The sequence below is a fragment of the Chelonia mydas genome, chromosome 5 (genome assembly GCF_015237465.2).
Source record: "Chelonia mydas isolate rCheMyd1 chromosome 5, rCheMyd1.pri.v2, whole genome shotgun sequence".
Lineage (NCBI taxonomy): Eukaryota > Metazoa > Chordata > Testudines > Cheloniidae > Chelonia > Chelonia mydas.
This window is the reverse complement of record NC_051245.2, coordinates 127,226,891-127,246,545: the sequence shown is the minus strand read 5'-3', so window position 1 is coordinate 127,246,545 and position 19,655 is coordinate 127,226,891. Positions and strand designations below refer to the sequence as shown.

General features: G+C 46.3%; 1 protein-coding gene across 3 annotated transcripts in view; it reads left to right on the top strand.

Moving 5' to 3' along the window:
- Positions 1 to 1,212: 1,212 nt before the first annotated feature.
- Positions 1,213 to 19,655, top strand: part of LOC102942875 (neuronal acetylcholine receptor subunit alpha-7) — a 144,316-nt gene continuing 125,873 nt past the window's right edge. Inside the window, exon 1 of one of the 3 annotated variants that reach the window (XM_007052706.4) lies at positions 1,213 to 1,929. In XM_007052706.4, the coding sequence (XP_007052768.2) occupies positions 1,851 to 1,929 (79 nt within the window). In that variant the 5' untranslated portion in view covers positions 1,213 to 1,850. The remainder of the gene's footprint in view (positions 1,930 to 19,655) is intronic. The other 2 variants (XM_043547285.1, XM_043547287.1) reach the window with 2 other exon arrangements.

The window sequence follows — 19,655 nt, the reverse complement described above, 5'->3', positions numbered from 1 at the left end:
AGGAAGTTTTGTTTCATGGTCTCTGTGTGTATATAATGTCTTCTGCAGTTTCCACGATATGCTATGCATCCGATGAAGTGAGCTGTAGCTAACGAAAGCTCATGCTCAAATAAACTGGTTAGTCTCTAAGGTGCCACAAGTACTCCTTTTCTTATCACAGGGGTGTAATTTGTAAAGAAAATGGCTGAGATCTTAAAAAATGAACAGTAACAGACTGCAAATCCCAGTGATGATTTAACCCAGAGATATTCTGAACAAAAAGAGCTCTCAACCCTGCCTGTAGCTGTTTCCATAGCTTCACCCTGACTCAACAGACATTTTAGGCTCAGAGTGACACACAGCGTGACAATCCTGGAATTTTATTACATAGATTACGGTAGCCCCTAGAGGTCCCCACTAAGCTCAGGGCCCTACTGTGCTAGGTGCTGTACTAACACAGTGAGAGACAGTTTCTGCCCCCCCTCCCCCCCAGAACTTACAGAGGAGATGGAAAAATGTGGGAAGGGAAACTGAGGCACAGAGAGCAGAAGGGCCTTGCCCAAGGTCACACAGCAGGTCAGTGACAGAGTAGGTCTCGAATCCAAATCCAAATCCAAAACCTTACTCGCTAGACCAGGCTGCCTCCCCATGTCACACAAAGCCTTTCTGTTTTAGTGACAGTCAAAGCACCAGGTCTGAGAGAGGGTATTCCCTGGAGATGGACTAGCCCAACAGGTGCTGAAAGAGAGTTGGGCAGTAATGCACCTGAAGAGTGGACTGCTCCAACCCAGGGGACGTCCCTCACCAGCCCTGGTCAGAAAGAGAACAACTGTGGGATGGTTCTTGGGGGGTCTGAGGGGCTTGAGGGGCTGGCCTGAGATGCCCCCTGCTGGAATCACAGCGCAGAGTCTGACTGTGTGAAGCTGCCTTGTGGGTGGCAATGCAGGAGCATGCCAATCCATCCCAACTGCATCTCTGAGAAAGCAGAAGATGGAGGCTGGGGGAAGAATCAAGGAAAATGCCAGGTTTGAAGTGCACGTTATTCACGTCTAATATTTTATTGCTGGTGCTTGGCCACTAAAGTGGAGCTGAGAAAAAGGGAAAGGGACCAGAAGGTGTGCAAAAATCTCCTGGCTGAGAGCAAGCCGGAGCAGGAGGGAGGAGCATTGTAAGACAGCTATTTGTTTCTGGTTGGAGCCAGGACTGAAGGGCTGCACTGTCATGCACACATGCAAAGGGGCAGAGTGAAGACAGTCTGAGGGCCCCAGGCCTCCGCTTTCTGACATCTGTGCTGCTAAAATCTGAACTTCCACCCAGCGGAGGTTTTCTCTGCAGTCAATTCCACACAGTGGCAGGCTCCAGTTCCCTGCTAGAAATCTCACTGGCAGGTAAAGGGAACGGGGGGCTGCAGCTCGCCTTGCCTGAGAAGTAGCTCTAGAGGCACTCTAGTACTTGCCTTGGAACCAAAGCTGACGTGCGGCCTCGGAGTTAGTTACAGACAGTGGGGACGTGGAAAATCTCTCCCAGGCAGCACTGGCCCTTTGCTGCCCCTCCCCTTTACCCACACCCCTCTTGTGCGGTCTCACTGGCATTTGTTTCTGCACTAGAAAAGGTGCAGAGCGCCAGGAAAGAAAAAAAAAAACCTAGCAAGCCCTGGCATGCACTTGGATTTACTTAAGCTGCACTGAACTTGGCTTCCTTAGACTGAAAGGACAGCTGGGCACATGTACTTTCCTCCCATGGTGGGAAATTAGTTGAAGGGCTTATTAGCACTGTTAATCATTGAATCTATCAAGCATTTGGTGCTGTCACAAAGACAGCATTCTGCTTTGCTGCCTGCTTAGAAGTGGCACTCCGATTCTGTTTGGACAATGCTCACTGACAAGTGTTTGGGATTTGTTTACTCCGGATTGTATCTATGGGCATCTTTGTTTCTGTCCTTCTTTAAAGGTAAGTTCTGTTTCACCTGCTTTGTTTTCACAGGAACTATTTGATTTCCCCCAAGAAATTCAGCTGTGTCTTTCTTTAGATTCAACTTTCTCAGGGCTAAATCCTAGATCCATGGAGGTCAATGGGAGGTTTGCAATTGATTTCATTAGGGAAAGCAGGTAAACAATTTTTATGAAGAAAACAATATCATCCTGGGAAATGCTATAGTGCACTGTTGTGTTTCAAAATACACTCTTTCTGCGGTCTTATAAACAACTATGCTATCCATAGTTTACAGGAATGAGACATTTTAACTAGTGGCTAGATACCATGATGAAGGGAATCATATATCTCTCTGTCTTCTGGACATTTATAATTGCATTTTCACAGTACAAAATAAGATTAGAAGGATTTCCAGAACTATTTACTACTTATGCATAATTTTATAAGGCTTGCCACCTATATAGACAATAGATTAAACTATTTCTGGTTCAATATTTCCCCTCTATTGGATCTTTTGCCTTTTAAGATATCAATGTTTTAAGCCAGTGAGGGGTACAAAATTGCAAGAATCTATAAAATTTAATGCAAATTCCTACTAGCCTTGCAAGAATGGGAGAATTTTAATCTAAGATGAATTCAGTGCTTTAACAGACTTTGTAAAATAACTACCCTGTGCTATCAAATTACCTAGGAGTTGTTTGCTTCTTCCAGCAATGTAATGAGCTTGTAAGACTCATGAGAAAAGCTAAAAGGAGGGAAGTTGAAATTGCATCTGCCCTAAAAAATATCCAGTATTCCCCAGCTGAAGTTTTCTCATCAATTTCTAAATGAATGCGTTTCATGTAAAAATCTCTGTTTGTCCTAATTATTTTTTGACCATTGTTCTTGCTCTGAACATGTTGCAAAATTTAGCATTTCCCCGTGGCAGATTGCTTTGGCCATTTAGTGCCATATCTAGGCAGTGTCTAGGCAGAATGCCTAGAGGTTGTTGCTTTCTGGAATGAGGCATATAGTGAACTAATTTCTCAACTACGTAGCACTATTTAGCCATGCTCTTTACACCTGAATAATTTCTCATCAGTTTATCTATTTAGCCTTACAAAACATACATTAGTTTCATTGGAGGGCTGAGAAGTGGGGTTAGGGTAACATGGTAATAAAGTATCCCCGGTAAATGCTCTATTACCCAGCTAAAGAGAGTCCTGCTACTTTTGTTTGCAAGATACCTACATGGTACTTAAAGCACTGAAGTGATAGCCAGATGGGGGAGCTGTGAGCTGTTAATACCTGTGAATTATGTTTGCAAGACACCTATATGGTACTTAATGACATTTTTTTTTGCATTGAAACACTGTATTTTAAATACTGAGATAATTACTAATTCATGAAGGAGCTATCCGATTTTAATGAGGAATTTGCAAATAGAGCGCTTCTATTTCCAATAATGTATGATTTTCCTTTTATTAAATGTTGTTATAAAGTCACAACTGGCCACATTTACAGCCTGCTCCTGAGCTCAGGGGCGTGAACACACGATGGACCTGCAAGCTAGAGGATCCCAAGCTGTCCCAAACTGTATAGACAGAGAAATATTATTTATCAGCCCTATGAATTCTCTCTTTAGATTTGAGAAAAATGAAGCATGTGTCTTCTAGCTCTTTACCAATGCTGGAGCCCTTTTGACATTACACTTCAACTGAGTTCCTCGAGGGTTACACGCTGCACCACATGAAAGTCAAACAAGTTAATCATAATTAGCATCACTATAACAACAGTGTACCAACACACCAAAAAGGAATTCATGTAATTTCTTGCTTATTGCAAATCATTTCACGGGCCATTATATGGAAGGGTATGGAATGACCTACTCCTTCAAAAGTTTTATGCCATCTACACTTAAGTACCTCCTGTGAAAGCACCTCTATGAACTTCTGATGTGTAATTGCTTTGACTGTTAAGGCATTTTTTGAACATCTAGCCTAATTTTTCCTGTTTTTAGATATCGGGTGTAGCTCTTTGCTATCATTGCAAACAATCTCTGCAGTCTGCTTCCTAGAAGTAATGGGGAGCTCTTTCATAAACCTCATAGGTAGGTGGTGGGTAGCCTGGGGTAAATTATATAGCAATCAAAAGGAAGGGGGGAGGGATAGCTCAGTGGTTTGAGCACTGGCCTGCTAAACCCAGGGTTTTGAGTTCAATCCTTGAGGGGGCTAGTTAGGGATCTGGGGCAAAAATTGGGGATTGGTCCTGCTTTGAGCAGGGGGTTGGACTAGATGACATCCTGAGGTCCTTTCCAACCTCAACCTTACCCTTGGTGGGATAACTCACATGACTGGAGTACTGTCATGGACGGTTATAAACTGTTCAGGAAGGACAGGCAGGGCAGAAAAGGTGGGGGAGTAGCACTGTATGTAAGGGAGCAGTATGAATGCTCAGAGCTCCGGTACCAAACTGCAGAAAAACCTGAGTGTCTCTGGATTAAGTTTAGAAGTGTGAGCAACAAGAGTGATGTAGTGGTGGGAGTCTGCTATAGACCACCGGACCAGGGGGATGAGGTAGATGAGGCTTTCTTCCGGCAACTCGCAGAAGCAACTAGATCGCAGGCCCTGGTCCTCATGGGTGACTTTAATTTTCCTGATATCTGCTGGGAGAGCAATACAGCGGTGCATAGACAATCCAGGAAGTTTTTGGAAAGCGTAGGGGACAATCTCCTGGTGCAAGTGCTAGACGAGCCAACTAGGGGGGGAGCTTTTCTTGACCTGCTGCTCACAAACCGGGAAGAATTAGTGGGGGAAGCAAAAGTGGATGGGAATCTGGGGGGCAGTGACCATGAGTTGGTTGAGTTCAGGATCCTGACACAGGGAAGAAAGGTAAGCAGCAGGATACGGACCCTGGACTTCAGGAAAGCAGACTTCAACTCCCTCAGGGAACGGATGGGTAGGATCCCCTGGGGGACTAACATGAAGGGGAAAGGAGTCCAGGAGAGCTGGCTGTATTTCAAGGAATCCCTGTTGAGGTTAGAGGGACAAACCATCCCGATGAGTCGAAAGAATAGTAAATATGGCAGGCGACCAGCTTGGCTTAACGGTGAAATCCTAGCGGATCTTAAACATAAAAAAGAAGCTTACAAAAAGTGGAAGGTTGGACATATGACCAGGGATGAGTATAAAAATATTGCTTGGGCATGTAGGAATGAAATCAGGAGGGCCAAATAGCTAGCAAGAGATGTCAAGAGTAACAAGAAGGGTTTCTTCAGGTATGTTGGCAACAAGAAGAAAGCCAAGGAAAGTGTGGGCCCCTTACTGAATGAGGGAGGCAACCTAGTGACAGAGGATGTGGAAAAAGCTAATGTACTCAATGCTTTTTTTGCCTCTGTCTTCACGAACAAGGTCAGCTCCCAGACTGCTGCGCTGGGCATCACAGCATGGGTAGTAGATGGCCAGCCCTCAGTGGAGAAAGAGGTGGTTAGGGACTATTTAGAAAAGCTGGACGTGCACAAGTCCATGGGGCCGGACGAGTTGCATCCGAGAGTGCTGAAGGAATCGGCGGCTGTGATTGCAGAGCCATTGGCCATTATCTTTGAAAACTCGTGGCGAACGGGGGAAGTCCCAGATGACTGGAAAAAGGCTAATGTTGTGCCAATCTTTAAAAAAGGGAAGAAGGAGGATCCTGGGAACTACAGGCCAGTCAGCCTCACCTCAGTCCCCGGAAAAATCATGGAGCAGGTCCTCAAAGAATCAATCCTGAAGCACTTACATGAGAGGAAAGTGATCAGGAACAGTCAGCATGGATTCACCAAGGGAAGGTCATGCCTGACTAATCTAATCGCCTTCTATGATGAGATTACTGGTTCTGTGGATGAAGGGAAAGCAGTGGATGTATTGTTTCTTGACTTTAGCAAAGCTTTTGACATGGTCTCCCACAGTATTCTTGTCAGCAAGTTAAAGAAGTATGGGCTGGATGAATGCACTATAAGGTGGGTAGAAAGTTGGCTAGATTGTCGGGCTCAACGCGTAGTGATCAATGGCTCCATGTCTAGTTGGCAGCCGGTGTCAAGTGGAGTGCCCCAGGGCTCGGTCCTGGGGCCGGTTTTGTTCAATATCTTCATAAATGATCTGGAGGATGGTGTGGATTGCACCCTCAGCAAATTTGTGGATGATACTAAACTGGGAGGAGTGATAGATACGCTGGAGGGCAGGGATAGGATACAGAGGGACCTAGACAAATTGGAGGATTGGGCCAAAAGAAATCTGATGAGGTTCAATAAGGATAAGTGCAGGGTCCTGCACTTAGGACGGAAGAACCCAATGCACCGCTACAAACTAGGGACCGAATGGCTAGGCAGCAGTTCTGCGGAAAAGGACCTAGGGGTGACAGTGGACAAGAAGCTGGATATGAGTCAGCAGTGTGCCCTTGTTGCCAAGAAGGCCAATGGCATTTTGGGCTGTATAAGTAGGGGCATAGCAAGCAGATCGAGGGACGTGATCGTTCCCTTCTATTCGACATTGGTGAGGCCTCATCTGGAGTACTGTGTCCAGTTTTGGGCCCCACACTACAAGAAGGATGTGGATAAACTGGAGAGAGTCCAGCGAAGGGCAACAAAAATGATTAGGGGTCTGGAACACATGACTTATGAGGAGAGGCTGAGGGAACTGGGATTGTTTAGTCTGCAGAAGAGAAGAATGAGGGGGGATTTGATAGCTACTTTCAACTACCTGAGAGGTGGTTCCAGAGAGGATGGTTCTAGACTATTCTCAGTGGTAGAAGAGGACAGGACAAGGAGTAATGGTCTCAAGTTGCAGTGGGGGAGGTTTAAGTTGGATATTAGGAAAAACGTTTTCACCAAGAGGGTGGTGAAACACTGGAATGTGTTACCTAGGGAGGTGGTAGAATCTCCTTCCTTAGAAGTTTTTAAGGTCAGGCTTGACAAAGCCCTGGCTGGGATGATTTAATTGGGGATTGGTCCTGCTTTGAGCAGGGGGTTGGACTAGATGACCTCCTGAGGTCCCTTCCAACCCTGATATTCTATGATTCTATGAACCCTGATATTCTATGACGTTGAAGTCACTTACATATGAAGGAGGATGCAGAAGAAGGTACTGCAGGAAAAGCAGCTAAGTTAAAACAGGCCACCCTGTAATTCACTAATACATTATTCTGGCCTCTTGTCATGTAAATTACTTTCCCTTACATTTCCATGCACTCAGACTAACTTGTACCACTTGCCAACATCCAACTTACACCACCTCCTGCCTCACTCCTGAATTAGAGGCAGAGTGGCCCAGTGGGTAGGGTACTGGAGTGAGAATTAGGAAATCTGGCTTCCAGTCCCAGCTCTGCCGCTAACTTGCTGTGTATCCTTGGACAAGTCACTTCCTGCCTCTGTTTTCCTCCCATCCTTTGTCTGTCTCATTTTAGTTCGATTGTAAACTCGTTGAGGCTTGTAAGCCTCTTACCTTGTTTTTGTACAGTGACTAGCACAACGGGGTCCTGAACTGGGCTCTGACTTCTAGGCGCTACTGTAATACGACTATCAATTCAGCCCTAAATGTCAAGGCTGTAAAAAAACATTTCCTTCTTAGAAAGATGTCATTTACTTGCACCTTCAATTTGGACTATAACTTACAGAAAACGCCATCGTTGTGGGAAATGATCTGTGCCTACCAATATTCAGCAGTTAAATAGGGGGAGAAATCATTTACAGTGATTAAGAAAGGCAGAACAAACACCAGACCTTGAAACTAAACAGAAGGGACAATGGATTCAATTTTTGAAAACACTGATTTTCCAAAGTGACTTAGGCACCACTGAAATCAATAGAAGTTAGGAGCCTATATACTTTGAGAATCTAGGCCTTAGACACTTAGGGTATGTCTGTACTGTAATTAAACACTGGTGGCTGTCCTGCGCCAGTTGGCTTGGGCTAAGGGGCTGTTTAATTGTGGTGTAGCCATTGGGGCTCAGGCTGAAGCTTGAGCTCTGGGACCCTCCCACCTCGAAGGCTCCAGCCCCAGTCTGAACATCTACACCACAATTAAACAGCCCCTTAGCCCCAGTACCACAAGCCTAAATCAGTGGCACAAGCTGGCTCTGGGTTTTTAATTGCAGTGTAGATATACCGTGAGGGAGAAATCTTGGCTCCACTGAAATTAATGGAAGTTTTGTCATTGATTTCCATGGAGCACGGATTTCACCCTAAGTTCCACTGACTTTCAATGAGACTTCGGCTCCAAGGGAGTTCAGCACCTCAGTATCTCTGAGGATCTGGGCCTAGGAGCCTAAATCCCTTGTGAAAATGGAACTTAGGCACCGTTGACTACTTTATCCAAGGAAATTAGCTATTATACAACAAAGGCTGAACAGCGAGGAAATTAGCCAGCACAATGATCTGCCTTAGGGAGCTCACTCAGGCACTTTCACAAGAGGTGTTTCAGTGTAGGATGAATTAAACATCTGATCGACTAGTGGAGAGGAAAATCCTGCTCCATGCAGGATTTGGAAGAAAGGACCCAGGAGGCTATTTCCAGACCTCTCATACATCCCATCCCATGAGTTTTGCCAGATTTTGTGACAAATCAATATTATATGATCATTTGTCCTGTATCTTTAATTTTATCCTTCTATTTATATTGGAAAAATCAATGAATTTTGGAGAAGACTCCTCTAATGTGACCCTTGCACACAGACTGTCAAAGGGCTGAGAAATAGATGTGGCTAGGAGCTGTGTTTGCAAACAGTGATGTAGTCTTGAGAATGGATTTTAAAACCTGCTGTTTAAAGTTAAGCATACGCTTAGTGCTTTATTTTATCTGGGCCTTAATGAAGTTGTGCCTTGGCTGCACCTGACCAGAACAACTGTGTTAGCAGAAAAGACTTTTTAAACCTGTGCCTTAAACTAGTTTCCTTTCACAAGGAAAGGTGACTTGAGACTTATAGGACTAGGGCGGCAAGTTCAGTTTGACCCTATAAAATCATTGTAAAATGAGTATTTGGCCTCTGTTCATCAATCTATGGAACTCCCTGCTAGAGGATGTTGTAAAGGCTAAGGCTATAACAGGGGTCAAAAAAGAACTAGATAAATTCATGAAGGATAGGTCCCTCAATGGCTGATGGGCAGGAATGGTGTCCCTAGTTTCTATTTGCCAGAAGCTGGGAATGGATCACTTGATGATTACCTGTTCTGTTCATTGCCTCTGGGGCACCTGGCATTGGCCACTGTCAGAAGACAGGATACTGGGTTAGGTAGACCATTGGTCTGACCAGTATGGCCATTCTTAGGTTCTTATGAAAGACAAGTCTAATGCCACCATGGAGAGAATCAGTAACTGCACCTTTGGTATCTCTCTGTGTGATGTAGTGCTGTAAATGATTGGATGGATCCATGTTTAGAAAGCACTCTAGCAATCAAGGCAGAAGGGAGATTTCCACCTGGTCATTATGGCTGAGATTTTCAAATCAACTGAAGGGAGTCATGTGCTCAAATCCCTTTTCATTTCGATGGATATTCTGCATCTATACCCTGAATGAGCTGTTATAGTGAAAACAAAATTATATTGCAGGATTTGAGGTAATGTCTTACCATCTCCTGTAAGTGGTCACATTGCACTTAGCATGGTTGTCACATGGTGTTCAGTACCCAGAAATCCTGCATGACTGAATTAAAATAAATGGGCAAAGCCGTGGACACGAGGGATTGACACTAGCTTGTCTGCTGTAATAACGCAGCCCTATGTTAGCCCCTATGCAATGAGCCATACATTGACAAGACTTTGCTGCTCAGAGTGTTCTCACTGGTATGTGCTATGTCCAGGGAATATGGTATTTGGTCAGCATCTTCCGCACTGAGCAATGCTGCAGAACCAGACCCAGATGCTATGCTGGAAATAACACACACTGCCTACCCCAGGCTCACAGCTAAGCCAGTACATCAGGAAGAGATTATAATCAGTTGTTTGCGTGGCCACTTGTCTACATGTCAGTGGTCAGATTTATGCATGGCTAAGACCTTGCCTGTCTCTGGTGGGCAAGCTGTCAAATAGGGAGCAAAGCAATACAGAGTGCAGAGGATATTCTGCTTGTGTAAGCGGGGGAATAGTCCCGCTATTGTGGGGAACTTTCCTGGTTTCTGTACTACCCCAGTGAAGTGGGCTAGCGAAAGGATCTGAGTCCTCGCTCCCACTTTCTTTACCCAGTGGCCTCCCTGCCCTTGAGGACTCCCCTTCCACTCTCCTGTCTGGCAGAGTCCTCGTAACCCCAACAAGGCTGGGCTCAGGATTCCTGGGGGGCTCGACCCCCAACCCTGCTGTAGTCACCTAAGACAGTGGCTAGGGTGTCCCCACTCCAGGGTACTCTTTCTGCACTGGGTACTTTTCTGACCCACTGACCATTACATATAATTTAAAGCAAATGCAAGTTATTTAATAAACAATTAATTTTAAAAAGAATAAGGAAAATGGGAAAGGTTAAAGGAAACACATCAACCCGCTCGGTGGCAGGGAACATCACAAACAGTGTCTCTGAAATGTCAGGGCAGTTCACAGTTTGTTCCCTGTAAGTCCCAGGCCTTCTTCTCAGGCCCTGGCTGTGCTGTAGGGATGCTGTGGGTTGGACGTGGTGGCCACACATTCTCAGGCTCTAAGTGGTAGGACCCTTCTTCCCAGTGTCGCCCCCGCTCTGTCGGGGTTACGATCCAAGCCTGGCCTGCAGAGCCCCTTGGCTGAGGCATCTCCCTGTGCTGGGCCCACTGCCCAGGGTCCCCCTCGCTCTCCCCAGCTGCTCATCGCACCCAGCTCCGGACCGCTCCGGCCCCAGCTGCACCACTCGGTCTCAGGACTGCTGCTGCTGCTCTGCCTCCAGCTCCCTGGGCTGCTGCTCTGGCCCCTCTGGCTCTGGTTGCTACAGCTCCGCTCCCAGAACATGTCTGCTCTGCAGGCTGCTTCTGTGACTCTGCTCCTAGCACTGACCTGCTTCCTGGGCTACTTTTCTGGCTCTGGTTGCTGCAGCTCTGCTCCCAGAACATGTCTGCTCTGCAGGCTGCTTCTGTGACTCTGCTCCTAGCACTGACCTGCTTCCTGGGCTACTTTTCTGGCTCTGGTTGCTGCAGCTCTGCTCCCAGGGCAAGTCTGCTCTCTCTGGCCTGTTCCTCTGGCTTTGGGGCTGCAGCTCTGCTCCCAGGACACGGGCCTGCTCTCTCTGGGCTGCTTTTCCGGTCCCTCTGGATCTGGCCCAGCTCTGCTCCCCAGCTCAACTTGGGCCCCTGCTTTCTCCTTAGCTCGGCCCCACTTTGTCTGATCCAGGCAAATCCAGCTCACATGGAGGACGGGACCTCCCTGGCCTCCTGACTCCCTGATTAACCTGCTCGCCCTGTCATTCAGGCTGACCTGGAGCATTGGCCTCTCCCCATTGTTCCTGGGGGCTGTCAGTCTCAGGGTCCTCATTCCCCATTGACCCTTCCCCCTTTTTAGTACTGGGAGCTAGCAACTAAAACACCCCCACTGAATGTTATAAGGGGGCAACAGTGCCTTTACACTTGGCAGGGCTTATTAGAACCTTCATAACTTTCTAAGAGCCTTTAAAAGTCAATATAGTTATGAGAGGTCAGTTAATGCACTGAGGGAAAAGGGATTTACAGCACCCACTTCTATCCTTAAGATTAAAAAACCCTTAGATCATTCTGGGTTCAAACAGAAACAAGGTCTAGGGCCAGGTTTTCAAAACAGTTCAACACACATGAGCTCCCATCGAGAATAGAATCATAGAATCATAGAATATCAGGGTTGGAAGGGACCTCAGGAGGTCATCTAGTCCAACCCCCTGCTCAAAGCAGGACCAATCCCCAATCAAATCATCCCAGCCAAGGCTTTGTCAAGCCTGACCTTAAAAACTTCCAAGGAAGGAGATTCTACCACCTCCCTAGGTAACTCTCCCTAGAGACCCCCTCCCGATTCATTTCCCCCCCCCAATCGAGAACAACAGCGTCCCCCTCCCACATTCCATTCCCCCCCATCGGGAACCATGGTGGCTGCGGGGTCCTGACGGCTCACAGTCAGTAGGGATGAGTTTCCTGCAGCTCCTATTACATTAATGGAATCTGTTAAGGACTGCATCAGTGAACACCCTCTAAAGTTCGGCTCCGCGGCCATAACCCTTGAGGTCTGCAGTGTTTCCAAGCTTCAAGCTGTGAGACCTTTGGCTGCCTAAGGGTCTTAACCCAGGGCTTGTCAGGTCCCATGCACAGCGTCCCACACCTCCTTCCACAGAGCCTAACTCTAGCTACCCTCAGCCCTCCAGGAAAGAAGTTCTGCATTGGTGGGGCTGAGTGTTACACGAAGCTGGTGGTGCAGTCAGAGTCCATGGTCACTTATAAGGCAGCCAGTGGGGGAAAAACAGTCTTTCATCCCCAGGAAGAGGTTATTGAGGAGGTAGCTGCTTAAAGGCGCCATAGCCTAGTTCAACGCTGACCGACCACCCCCCTGTCACTGTAAAGGCGTTTCTCCTCACGCACACAAAGATTCTGCCTCAGAATCAGTTTCAGATGTGCCTGTCCCCAGACTGGCCTTGAAGGTGTAAACTCCTGCTCAAACCCAGGCCCTGCTTTGCTCTCAGGGAATAGCACGGTTGTTCAGGCAGTCCTGTTGGTTCTGCTATCATATGGGCACTCTGTTGCCCAGGCCCGCTGACTGGGGGAGGGGGACAAAGGGGGCAATTGCCAGTGGCTCAGGCAATTTAAAAGGGCCCAGGACCCTTGGCCGCCACCACCGGTAGCCGCGCAGTGGGACTAAGGAGGGCTTCCTGCCCGCCCTCGCCCTGTGCTGCTTCTGGAAGCGGCTGGAACGGCTCTACGGGTGAGCAGGGGGGGGTCTCTGCGTGCTGCTCCTGCCCCAGCGCCAACTCTGCAACTCCAATTGGCTGCCTAGGAGCCACTGCCAGAGGGGTGTGCCGGTCGCTTTCGGGAGCTGCCTCAACCCCCTCCTGCTACCAAACTCCCTCCCAGAGCCCAACCCCGCACGCCCCCGCACCCAAACTCCCTCCCAGAGCCCACACCCCCGTCCCTCACCCAAACTCCCTTCCAGAGCCCAACACCGCATGCTCCCGCATCCCAACTCCCTCCCAGAGCCCACCCCCCCCGCACCCAAACTCCTTCCCAGAGCCTGACCCCCCCACACACCCCCTCCCAGAGCCCAAGCCCGCACCCCCCCGACACAAACTCCCTCCCAGAACCCGCACCTCCTCTTGCTCCCATACTAACTCTCAGAGCCTGCACCCCCTCCCGCAACCAAACTCCTTCCCAGAGCCTGCACCCCCTCCCGCAACCAAACTCCTTCCCAGAGCCTGCACCCCCTCCTGCTGCCAGACTCCCTCCCAAACATCATGCTCAGGGCCACAGAAGGCATAGGGAAAGACACTCCCTGCCATGAGTAGCTTAAATGAAGATTGTGACAGACCCCACTTTCCTACTTCTACAGGCCACTTCCACACGGGGCCTGTGGAAGTAGGGAAAAGATCAAGAAATCTTGAACAGAGAGAAAACCTGCTTTCAATCCGAGGCCTCTGCATCTGATGAGAAAATTCCCACAGCAGGCTGGCACAGCCATTGGACACGGGACCAGTGAGAAGGAAGCCTGCAGGCTGGGGTATTCCATGAGAGAAGGGAAGTGCAGAAACCTGACAAGGGATTTCTTTGCTGAGAGAGCGCACTCTTCAACCTGTTTCTGATCTCACATACACAGGTGTAGCACCACTGACTTTGGTGGCTGTGCTCCCAACTTAGATCAGCATTGGGCCTTACAGTTCTTTGGAGAGGAATCAGAGAGCATGACTGTAGTTGCCTGGGGGCCAGTTCTATTCTTGCTTCCAATGGTGCAAATCAGGAGTGACTCCATTTAAATAAGTGGAATTACAATGGCATAAAACCTGCTTAAGCAAAATCAGAATCTGGCCCCTGCACCCACACTGCCCAAGAGCACCTGTTATTGCTCCTATTCCTGCTCTTGGAAGAGAATTATTCAAATAGGTCTAAGCTGACATGGTCCTCAGTGTACCCCGGTAGCCACGAAGGCCCTATTTTTCACACTGTTTGCCTTCCCCATCAGGTCTTACAAAAAGATGGGAGTTGGGGTCTAATCCTGCACTCACAGCACAGACAACGGTGTCTGGCAGCTTGGAAGCAGAGAGACACACGGTAACAAAACATGATGCTCCAAAGGAGTCATTGACATTGAGAAAGGACTTGTACAATAGGCCACACGTCAAGACATGGCTAATGTTCAGACACTTGATGTGAAGATAAGCAAATCAGACCAAAGCCACCCAAAATAAAATACTTCGACCAAGGGCTCTAGATCAGGTCCTTGCTTGATTAGTTGCCAGCATAATTGGATCAGCCAGACAGGGTGATAGCGCTCCTCATCAAGAGATTCTCAAAAGCAGCATCCAACTTCAGTCTGGAATCTTAGCTTGGCTTTCAGAGCCCCCCTCACCCACTCATCCTTCAGAGCCCTGAGCTCCGCTGCCTCATTTGCCTTTCCATCGAAGTAGCCCTTTTGTGACAGCAATCACTTCCACTAGCAGGATTTCAGAATGAGGGGCTCTGTCCATGGTCCTAGTCCTGCTTCCTCCATACAGACAAATCTAACCCTAGCTTAAAATCAGAAACTCGGTTGTGCCTACTTAAACCAGGGCTGAATTGGATCCAAAGGGATTTACACCGTCTTTGATTCCTCAGTGTCTAAAAGCAAAAGCTGAGCACATGTTTGATGTTCAAGACCCACCCAAAACTATCAGAAAGTACACAATCCCTCCTAGACATCCTCTGTCCACTTCAACCCACCAGCGACAGGGAAGAAAGCATTAATGGCTACATGACTTAAAGCAGGCATTGCCGAGATGTCCCTGTAAATCCACAGATGTATATTCACCTAGGCCAATGGCCGTGTCACAGGCTACACAAGGCTACACTTCATAGGAGGAAAGGTGTGTAGCTTTTCCTTCAGAAAATTGGCAGTCAGTGCTGTCTAAATTTCACAGTGGCATTGGCAGACAGGGATAAAAAGGAGAAATAAATTATTGTGGCTTAGCTGATCATTAGGGTGAGTTTTTTTAAAAAGCACTCAGCGTTGGCCCGACTCCAGAATTAATGGTAAAACTCCTGCTCTTACTGGCTCTTCCAGGTGACTCACAATTTCTCAGGACACAGTATGTGGTGTGCACAGACTGCACAGCGGTCAGGAAGTTCTCTGCTCTGTAAAAAATTAGGGTACTGAGTAATGTGATATTTACAAGTACTGCTGTCACTTTGGGGGCGTTCCACTTGGCAGGGATTGAAGGAGGTGGCTCTGAAATGTGATTGGTGAAAATTAAAAAGCTACTTTCAATATAGGAAGGATGATTTTGTGAGTAGGGTACATCTACACTGCAATGAAAAACCCTGTGCCAGCTGACTTGGGCTCGTGGGGCTTCGCCTTAGGGGCTGTTTAATTGCAGTGTAGATGTTCAGGTGTGGGCTGGAGCCTGGGCTCTAGGACTCTGTGAGGCTGGCCAGCTGTGAGTGTCTAATTGCAGTGTAGACACATACCCTTCACCACTGGCCTGGGACTCAGGAAATCTGGGTTCAATTCCTGGCTCTGCATCCTGTGCAACTTTGGAGAAATAACTTAAGTTTTCCCTCTGTAAAAGGAGGATAATACTTTGTTTCTTTCACCCTGGTCTGTCTTGTCTATTTCAGCTGTAGGCTCTTTGTGTCAGGGAATGTCTCTCAATATGTATTTGTTCAGCCCCTGACGCAATGGGGCCCTGATCTGAGTTGGGGTCTGTAGGCCCTACCGTTATAGAAACATTGTTTGTATGACTCTCGTGTGTAGGAGCCCCAGAAATGGACCAGGACCCCTGGCGCTGTACAAAAAGAATAAAGAAAAATAATGAAAGAAACGTCAGTCATATCTGTACCTGGATATCTTACTATCATCATCTCTGAAATTCTGCTCACATCTACACTGCCCCAGCTGCTCCCGTGCTGAAATCCTTATCCTGGCTCTATACTGACTCAATTCTCAATGGTCTTCCCAAATCTCCAGCATGTTCACAATGAACCTGATGCCAAGTAGGCTTTTCACACCTACAACATATCACTCCTATTCTCAGACAACCCCACTGGGTTCCTGCAGCCATCTCAAAACTGAAAATAAAATAATACCTAGCTTGTCTATAGCATTTTTCATCGGTGGATCTCAGATTGCTTTACAAAAGCATCATGATTTCCATTTTATAGATAGGGAAACTGAGGCACAGTGAGGTGAAGTATCTTGCCCAAGGCCACATCAAGAAGAGAACTAGGGTCTCCTAATTCCCAGGCCTATGTTCTGTACTAATGGTTCTCAACCAGGGGAATGTGTACCCCTGGGGGTACTCAGAGGTCTTCCAGGAGGTACATCAACTCATCTAGATATTTGCCTGGTTTTACAACAGGCTATATAAAAGCACTAGCAAAGTCAGTACCAACTAAAATATGATAGACAATGACTTGTTTATACTGCTCTGTATACTACACACTGAAATGTAAACACAATATTTATATTCCAATGGATTTATTTTATAATTATATGGTAAAAATGAGAAACTCAGCAATGTTTCAGTAATAGTGTGCTGTGACAATTCTGTATTTTTATGAGACTCTGAAGGTTAGAATCAAAGACTATACAAAAGGGAACTAGATGAAAGAGAGTTTAACCAAAGACAAGAAATACTCAAGTACAGAGCATACACGTTATGAGGCAATTGATGAGAGAAAATTACAATTTTCATTTCTAAACAAGGATACAATTTTAAGAGTACTTTGTCTTTATGGACTAAAATCCAAAGGAAAAAGGACTTAAAAAAAAGAAAGGGCTTACAATTGTGGGAAAATGCCATGACATTGACTACACATAAGAACAAAAGCAGAAGGGAATATTAGTATTTTGAGGGATTAAATGACATATGGCAATGACATGCTTTACATTCCCAGAAATCTGCAGAATACACTAAGTAAATTTATGCATGCACATGTCTGCCAAAGTGGATTGAATATACTGCATTTCTTCAAAGCTGGTTAGATTCCTAGTGAATATTCCAAAACAGACACACCTGAAAAATATTTTATGCTCCACACCTTCACATTTTGCCTGGATCATCCCCACTATCTGTTTCATTATTCTTTATTTCACATCCTTGGAAAAAAAATCCCTACATTTGTTTATTCCATACAAAAACTTCATAGTGGAAACTAAAAACCCTATACGAATCTTTGGAGAAACCACCTGAAAGATAAACATGTAAATGCAAATATCCCATAAGATTCTAGAAGGGCTTTTAGGATTGTCAAGTTCCTTCCCCACTCTGAACTCTAGGGTAGAGATGTGGGGACCCACATGAAAGACCCCCTAAGCTTATTCTTACCAGCTTAGGTTAAAACTTTGCCTTGTCCTTGAACAGTATACTGCCACCACCAAGCGTTTTAAACAAAGAACAGGGAAAGAGACCACTTGGAGATGTCTTCCCCCGAAAATATCCCCCCAAGCCCTACACACCGCCTTTCCTGGGGAGGCTTGAGAATATTATCCTAAACAATTGGTTACAAAATCATCAAAGACTCAAACCCCTGGATCTTGGAACAATGGAAAAATCAGTCAGGTTCTTAAAAGAAGGATTTTATTAAAAAAAAAAAGAAAAAGAAAAAAGAAAGAAAGGTAAAAATCATCTCTGTAAAATCAGGATGGAAAATACTTTACAGGGTATTCAGATTCAAAACACAGAGGATCCCCCTCTGGGCAAAACCTTAAAGTTACAGAAAACAGGAATAAACCTCCCTGTTAACACAGGGAAAATTCACATAAAACAAAAGATAATCTAATCTGCCTTGCCTGGCTTACCTATACTGGTTGCAATATTGGAGACTTGGATTAGGATGGGTTGGAGAAGATGGATTTCTGTCTGGCCTCTCTCATTCCCAAGAGAGAACAACCACATAAACAAAGAGCACAAACAAAAGCCTCGCCCCCCAAGATTTGAAAGTATCTTGTCCCCTTATTAGTCCTTTGGGTCAGGTGCCAGCCAGGTTAGCTGAGCTTCTTAACCCTTTACAGGTAACAGGATGTTGCCTCTGGCCAGGATGGATTTTATAGCACTGTATACAGAAAGGAGGTTACCCTTCCCTTTATATTTATGACAAGGATATTTCCATATTGCTAAACAGATGCTTCTTTAGTTTTCTTAATACCATCTTGCTGTATAAGCTTTCCTATCAGATTGAGTGATGTCTGAATTCACTATACAAATAAATCCTACATGCTGGTATAATGAGATTGATGTTCAAGAAAGGAAAATTTGGGGAATTAAGAATATCTGATTGTTTAAAAAAAAAAGAAAAAGAAAAAAAAGAGTATGGGCAAGAGAGAAGGGATCCATCAGGAATATGCAGATTCAGTTAAAGGTTCAGATTCAGAAAAGGTAAGGGCAGCAAATAAGTAGAATGAGTTAATGACAGCCTAAGGGATTAAGGGCTTTTACAAATAGATCAGGAGACAAAATACTAGAGAAGCAGCAGTGTGATGGGAAGAGGAATGAAGTTAATGATGATTCAAGAATGCTGAGCTACGGAACTGCTTTAAGATCTAAACGTCACTCAAACAAAAGCAACGTAATAATTGTTGGAGACCTGGTAACAGCGGTGTATATAATGAAGGAAAAGGAATATTTTTGGAATAGTCAGGGAGGACTAGACAAAGGCCTGGACAATATCAATAATATGAATCAAGTAATAACTGTCTGTGTAAAGTTCCTCTGCTAAAGCAAAAAGAGGGAAGTAGAAACAATTAAAATAATTCAGATGAAATCACCCTCTAAAAGCTTGAACACATAAGACCTGCCAAAAGAATTTAAAAAAAAAAAGTGGGGAAGAAAGGGAGGAAGCAATAAATGTGGCCAGCAGAACTCAGATTAAAACTCCCTAACTTTTTTTTTTTTTAAAATCCAAAAGATGTGATTTGGGAGTGGGAAGGGATGTGCCGAGACGGATTTCAAGGAGGAGCAAGTCCCAGACCCACTAGGACCCAATAGAACAAAAGCCCGATCACCTACCAAATTCAGACGTAAGTCAGATTACAGTAGCACCGCAAGAGCCTTCCCAAGATCAGGGGCCCAGTGTGCTGCGTGCAGCACAAACACCGGCTGCGTCTACACTACACACCACTGGTGGTGGCACATAGTGTACGTGTAGCTACACACTGGGTGGGTCCACACTGTGGTGTGTAGCTGCCTGTGTCAGTGAAAGGCTCTGGCAGAGGGGAGGCAGGGAGATGCTACATGGCTAACAATAGCAGCCTAGAGGGGGAGGTGCACCTTGGGTGAGCAGAGTGTGTACTCGCCTACACACCCACACCCTTCAGGCATGTCTTGACTCCCCTAAGCCGCACCTCACCAGCTCCCTGGCTGTTTATAGCCATGCTGTATGTAGTCTCCATGAGGCCAACAGAAGCATGCAGTGCAGAAGTACCCACACAGGAAGAGACTGCCTTCCCCAAAGAGCTTATTTCTACATAGACAAGACAACGGGTGGGAGGGGAGATAGAGGCACAAGAGGGAAAGTGACTTACCTGAAGTCACGAGTCAAGTCAGAGGCAGAGCCAGAAGCAGAACCCAGCTCTACTGGATCCCAGTCCAGTGCCCTATCCAATGGGCTGCACAACAGACAAGGGGGACGGACAGACGGG